The sequence below is a fragment of the Physeter macrocephalus genome, unplaced genomic scaffold (genome assembly GCF_002837175.3).
Source record: "Physeter macrocephalus isolate SW-GA unplaced genomic scaffold, ASM283717v5 random_703, whole genome shotgun sequence".
NCBI classification, from domain to species: domain Eukaryota; kingdom Metazoa; phylum Chordata; class Mammalia; order Artiodactyla; family Physeteridae; genus Physeter; species Physeter macrocephalus.
The window spans coordinates 37805-43804 of NW_021145863.1; the positions used below are offsets into that span (position 1 = coordinate 37805).

The following is a 6000-nucleotide window of genomic DNA, read 5'->3' on the forward strand; positions in this document are numbered from 1 at the left end:
GGTTCAGGCCCCACAAAGCCCCGAGCTCCCTGAAAGGTTTCAGCAAAGCACTTTTAAAGGCCAGGCGAGGGATGGGGGGTCGCAGGGTACGTGATCAGCTCGTGTACAGTTCTCTGACTGGCTGATGGTGAGGGAACAGGGTGGTGTCAGAGGGGTTACCATCGTCAGTCCTTAGGTGCCAGTAGGTCTGGGGACTGCAAATTTAAATTTCTTCCATTTGATGGGGGAGGTGTTTCACGTCTGTAAAAGGACTCAAGAAAGTGCACCAGATACTGTTACCTGGGTACTTCAGAGAGGAGATAAAGCAGAGGGTATGGGGGAAAGGCCTGCCCCACAAAGGCCCCATAGGGTCCTGCTTGGTTACAGCTTTACCTGCCCGGACCCATTTTCATCAGTGACCCTTGAACCCAAAGAATGTGTGAAGAGTTGGACCATGTTTTTTTTTTTTGTGGTACGCGGGCCTCTCACTGCTGTGGCCTCTCCCGTTGCGGAGCACAGGCTCCGGACGTGCAGGCTCAGCAGCCATGGCTCACGGGCCCAGCCTCTCCGCGGCATGTGGGATCCTCCCGGACCGGGGCACGAACCCGTGTCCCCCGCATCGGCAGGCGGACTCTCAACCACTACGTCACCGGGGAAGCCCTAGTTGGCCCTTTTAGATCAAGTGCCCCGGGACCTGGCTTGCCCTCCCGCATGTCAGTTGTTATTGATGTTGTGTGTTACTGATGTTGCGGAGGTGCCTGCCTTGCATGTGTTCCTGGGGTGGTGGGGGAGGCGGGGGTGGAAGTCGATACTTGTCGTTATCAAAGGAGTTCTTACCCATACAGGAAATACAAGAGGGCTGTGGGGTACCTTTCACTTGGTGTTGGATTGTTCTTAAAACTCATGGTGCCTCTGGGGCCCTGGGAGGGAGGGTGAGGATTTTCCCCAGGCCCCGGTGCTGGAGCCCAGGCAGCGGATCCCACTGACTGCCGAGAGGCGAGGGGCAGGCAGCTCCCTCTGTTCCCTGCTTCCCAGCACAGGGCCCTAGTGGCGCATGCGCAGCTAACCCTCCCCAACCCGCATGATGTGGGTGTGAGTCCTGCGTCCAGGCTGTGAACAGGGGCAAACTCCTTGAATCTTGACTTGTGGGTTTTTTAATAAAAAAGAAGATGATGTTGGTGAATCCCTGTGTGCTGCCCAGAGTTGGTGCAGCTCGTAGATAAGAACAAGGACGTGGGAAGAGGGCATGGTGAATGAGGGAAGGAGTCACTGTCCTTCACTTGGGAATAATTACGGCTTTTGCAGAAGAACTTGGTAACCCTCGGGGTGTTAGGTCCAGGAGGAGCTGGCCAGGCAGAAGGAGACTTGTAAGGTCACATCAGCTTTGAGGGCGCAGGCAGAGCCACCTGTCCTGAAGGAGCCGGGCTGGCCACTTGCTCAGAACGCTTACACACCTCAGGCAGGGGACGGGGACCCCGATGACCCTGGGGGTCCCTACGGACGCCGTGTGTCTCCTGCTTTTCCTAGGACCTCTTAGAGCAACAGCAGGTGCTGGAAGTCGGCGGCAGCACCGCTCGCCTGGTGTCCGTGGCCTCTGCCGAGCCCTGGCTCCTGCACTCGGTGCGGCTGAAAGACAAAGAGGAGGGCACTGACCCTCAAAGAGAAGATCCCCAGGCCAGACCCCCCGAGGGGCCTTCCAGCGAGGACGACACCTCTGAGAGGCAGGCACCACCTTCTCAGGGCCCCCTGAGCGCCAAAAGGCGTGCCAGCTGGGCCAGTGCAGATGTGGACAGCCAGGGCGGGGGGGCCGACCCCGAGAGTGCCCCGGAGCCCCCCACAAAGAGGCCCACACTCCAGGACGTGCGTCGGGCCCCCAGCCTGGGGCCCAGAGCAGAAGAACCAGAAACCCAGGTGCCCGCCCTGCCCACAGCTCCTGAGGCCACAGGCGTAAGGGAGCCTCCCCCCAGAGCATCGGAAGCCAGGCGGGAGGACCAAGAGGGTGTCGGGGTACCCAGCCCCCCAGGCCAAGAGCAGCTGAGCTGTCAGGTCCAGCTTCCGGAGGGCCCTGAAGACCCCAGAGGTACCAAACCCCGTCCCCCACACCGCCTTCCCCCACCCGCCCATTCTCTATCACGGGGCCTGATGGGCCCACGCCTTCCTCGAGACCGGGAACCTGCTGCAGCCACAAAAGGGGCCTTTGCATCAGCTTGTCACGGCCTCGACTTCGAGGGGGAAGCTCCTGCCTGTTGACACCCGTATTTCCACTAGAGGGCAGAGGCCTCAGACGCTCCCAAGCCGAGCTGTGAATCGCGAGGACACGGCGCTCTTGGTTCTGGAAAGAGGTGTTTCCTGAAGCATCCGTGTCAGGCAGCAGAAGGGGGAGGGGTCTGGCCTCCCCAGGGGCCTGGCAGGTGCCGCGTTTTCCTCTCCCATGCTGTAATCCTCTGGGATGTTTTTGCCCAAAGGTTTCACACCCCCAGCTCTGTGGTCGGGGCTTCAGGCGCTCGCCACTGCCCGGGGCGGGGCCTCCCCGGCCCTGAGCACAGCTGCACACTTGCACCCCGCCACCTATCCCGTGTTGTCCTGGCCGTGCAGGCTCTGCCCCCCACGCCCCGCCGCCCCGGGTTAAAGGCTCTGAGGAGTGGGATTGCTGTTGCTTTGTTCACTGCTTTATCCCCAGACCCAGAAGGACTTGCGGAATGAATGGGGGAGGGAGAGATGGGCCTCACCTTCTTCAGTCTCCCACACCCTCTCTCTCCTGTCAGGTTTGGCGGACGGTTCTGCGGCCGGGGGCCTCTCCCAGGCAGCGTGGGAAAGGTGAGTGTGCTTCAGACTCCGGTGGCCTGGGCCGGGGGAGTGGTGAGGGCCTGGGGGGTTGTCGCCAGGGTCCAAGATTAGTCATTACATGAAGGTCTTTCACAAAGATCTGTCTGGCACGGGGTCCCGGACTCAGGAGGGACTGTTGTCCCGCTCACCGGGGGGCCAGGCAGGTGCTCCTTGCACGTGGTGGATGAGGGCCAGCAGTGCTGACTGCTGCAGCGCCCGGTCCGTCGGGAACAGTGGGTGTCACAGAAGCCTTTCTGGCGAGGGGGCGCCTGCCCCAGTGTGTACATCGCCCTCAGCTTGGCGGGGCCGTGCTCTCCCAGCTTAGATGTAGCCCCAACCAGGGCCCGGTCATGCGGCCCGAGCCAGGTGTCCAGCTACCCTGGGGCCTGTCCCACGCCAGGACCCTGTGTGTCAGACCAGTCACTGGTTAAGCTTTTAGCAGAAACCTTCTAAGGAAAGTGTGTCTGGAACCCCCGTGTACAGCACAGAAGTAGGACTTTTGAGTACAGACCTGAGAGCTTGGTCAGAAGGGGAGGCAGCCAGTGGCCCGGGTCCCAGATGGAGCTGGTAAATCCAGAGGGCCTAGCTCTTCCTGCCCCCATCCCCCCACCCCGCCAGCGTGCGGTGATGTGGGTCCGGCGCTCGTGGGCCGTGGGGCTGGGACCCCGTCTGTCCAGATGTGAGGGGAGCGGGAGGTGGAAGAGCAAGAGGGAGATGGTCCCCAGCCCTGAGTCCCAGGCCAGGCGCCAGACCTCCCCGAGCCTTGGCGTCCCATCCCCGGAGCTGGGACCATGCGGGAGTGGCTGTCTCCCCTTCCCCACCGAGCCTGACACCCGTGTGCCCACCCCGCAGGGACTGTGAGAGCGTCCGCTTCATCGGGCGCCCGTGGCGCATCGTGGACGGCCGCCTGAACACACCTGTGATCAAGGGCATGATGGAGGGTGTGCTGCACCACATCATGACCAGGCCCGGCGTGCCCGAGAGCTGCCTGCTACAGCACTACGAGGGCGTCCTGCAGCCCCTCGCTGTGCTCGAGCTGCTCCAGGTGCGACTGGGCTCGGGGAGGCTCCTCATTGCGTCCCCGTCCCCCACTGCAGCTCCTTCTTCCTGGGTCTGGGCTTGAGTCTCAGAGGGCCAGGGGTGGTGGGTGCATTGGCCGAGCTCGAGGGTGTGGCCGCCACACACACGCTCTGCCTGCAAGGGTGCACTGGACTCCTGGCAGACAGCCAGGCTCCTCAGAAGAGCCTCGGGCCCCAGGTGTCCCCCGCACTGCTTACTCCCTGCCCCCCGTCAGCCCCACTGCCCTCCGAAGCCGCGGCGCTGGCCGAGCCCCACACCCGCTTCTGTTCTCCTGCCTCTGGCCTCTGTGCCCTTTAGCGCTGCTGGCGCCCAGCCTCCCACATCCCCCCACCCCTGCCCTGGGTTCCTGTCCCCAGGCCGTCCCTCACAGCACCCTTTCCCAGCCCCGAGCTGCTGCCCAGGCCTACATGTCGGCGTTCCCGGGGTCTTGCCTCTGACCCTTTCTCTAGACCAGGGCTCAGAGGCTCACAGGTCCACAGGGACAGGTGAGTAGTGAGTGACAAGCCCCCGTGGGTGGCAGGGAGAGCTGGAGACATGCTCGCGGCCTCCTGAGGGCCGCTCGGCCTGATGGCCGCCATGCACTCCGGCCCTGTGTGCCCTGGGCCTCCAGCTCCTCAACAGAAGTGGAAACGGGAAGTTCAGTGTGAAATTCCCCGCACTGTACAGCAGGTCTGGGCCAAACAGAACCCCGTCTGGAAGCTGACCTGCAACCCCTGCTCAACACAGGTCCGCTGTACAGATGCTGGTCACGTGCTTCTCTCTCTTGCCCTGGGCTTTTGCCTAAACCCCCCTGGTCAATCCCTACTCGTCTCTCAAGTCCAGGTTCAGGTGTTTGTTCTGGGAGCAGCTCCGGGCACAGAGGACGTGGTCCTTGAATGCCCCTGTGAACCGGTCTGTCTGTGTCGTCTGCAGGGCCTGGAATCCCTCGGCTGCGTTCAGAAGCGCCTGCTGAGAAAGCTTCCGGCCGTCTCGCTCTTCTCTAAGCCAGCGGGCGGAGAGGCAGAGACGCCCCCCAGCCCAGGCGGGAGCCCCATGGTCTTCTACGAGCCCACACTGGACTGCACGCTCCGCCTGGGCCGCGCCTTCCCCCATGAGGCCAACTGGAACAAGTGGGTCCACTTCTGAGCCTCCTGCCCCACCGCCAGCCCTGAGGAGAGGGAGTTCTCTCCTGGGGGGCCTACGTGTGCGGTGCAGCCTGGCGAGGTCGGGGCACGGGGGGCCCTGCGTCCCGCCCGCTGCACGGGGACACTGTGTGCCCAGCCAGCCGGCCGGCCCTGCCTGTGGTTCCCGGCCTGGAATTCTGGAAGGAAGGCCACCCGCCTGCCTGCTCCCGGGCCCTTCCGGGGCTGCCCTGAGGACTGTGCTTTGTCAGCCCGGGGCCTGGGGGAGAGCTCTCCTCCTCGTGTTCCCGATCTCTCTGGAACCTGGGTAGTGGGGAGCGTCCTCCAAGGGCTTCCGAGGCGAGGCTGCCCAGGCCCCAAGCCTTCTCTACGAACATCCACTGGCCAGTGAGGGGTCAGGAGCTGGGGCCCGCGGGGGTCTGCCCCATCCATGCAGACCTCGCGTTCCAGATTCCAGCCACCCCGCCGCAGAGGACTCTCCCTGCTCCCTGGAAAGCCCTTGTGGCCTGAGGGGCAGGGCCTCTTGTGGACGTGTCACAGAGCAGGGCTGGGTGCCCCACTGCCGAGGGCCCGGCATAGACTTGCTCCTCTCCAGGCAGCACCCCTGACCCCTGGGCTGGGGCTGAGCCTGCGACCTGCCTGCAGGCCTCCAGCCTCCTAGGAATGGGGAGTCCCGGCAGGTTTGGGGTTTGTTTTGTTCTTTCAACCTCTTATTAAGAAAAAAAAATCCCCTGGCATGTATTTATATATTTTTTAATTAAAGCGAAGTAAAATGCAATTTGTTGTGTGTTTCCTAAAGAATCTTTGATCCCCTGGGGGCTCCTTGTTTTTCAACCTCGGAAAAGCCGGGAATAGATGTTGCCCCTAAAATCAGAGGCGGGGTGCTGGGCGCAGCCTGACCTCCTGCGGCTGCCTTGGAAGCCCATCCTCCCACTCAGCTGGGCCCGTGCCTGTCCCTTGACAGGCATCCGGCAGCGCCCAGTCTGGGGCAGGC

General features: G+C 62.8%; 1 protein-coding gene across 1 annotated transcript in view; it reads left to right on the top strand.

The window, feature by feature from the left end:
- Positions 1–5766, top strand: part of LOC102984742 (general transcription factor 3C polypeptide 1) — a gene marked incomplete at its 5' end in the record, with an annotated part of 43565 nt that extends 37799 nt beyond the window's left edge. The window contains 4 exons of the mRNA XM_028485827.2: positions 1507–2059; positions 2745–2796; positions 3658–3850; positions 4798–5766. Of these exons, the coding sequence (XP_028341628.1) occupies positions 1507–2059; positions 2745–2796; positions 3658–3850; positions 4798–5010 (1011 nt within the window). The remainder of the gene's footprint in view (positions 1–1506; positions 2060–2744; positions 2797–3657; positions 3851–4797) is intronic.
- Positions 5767–6000: the final 234 nt, after the last annotated feature.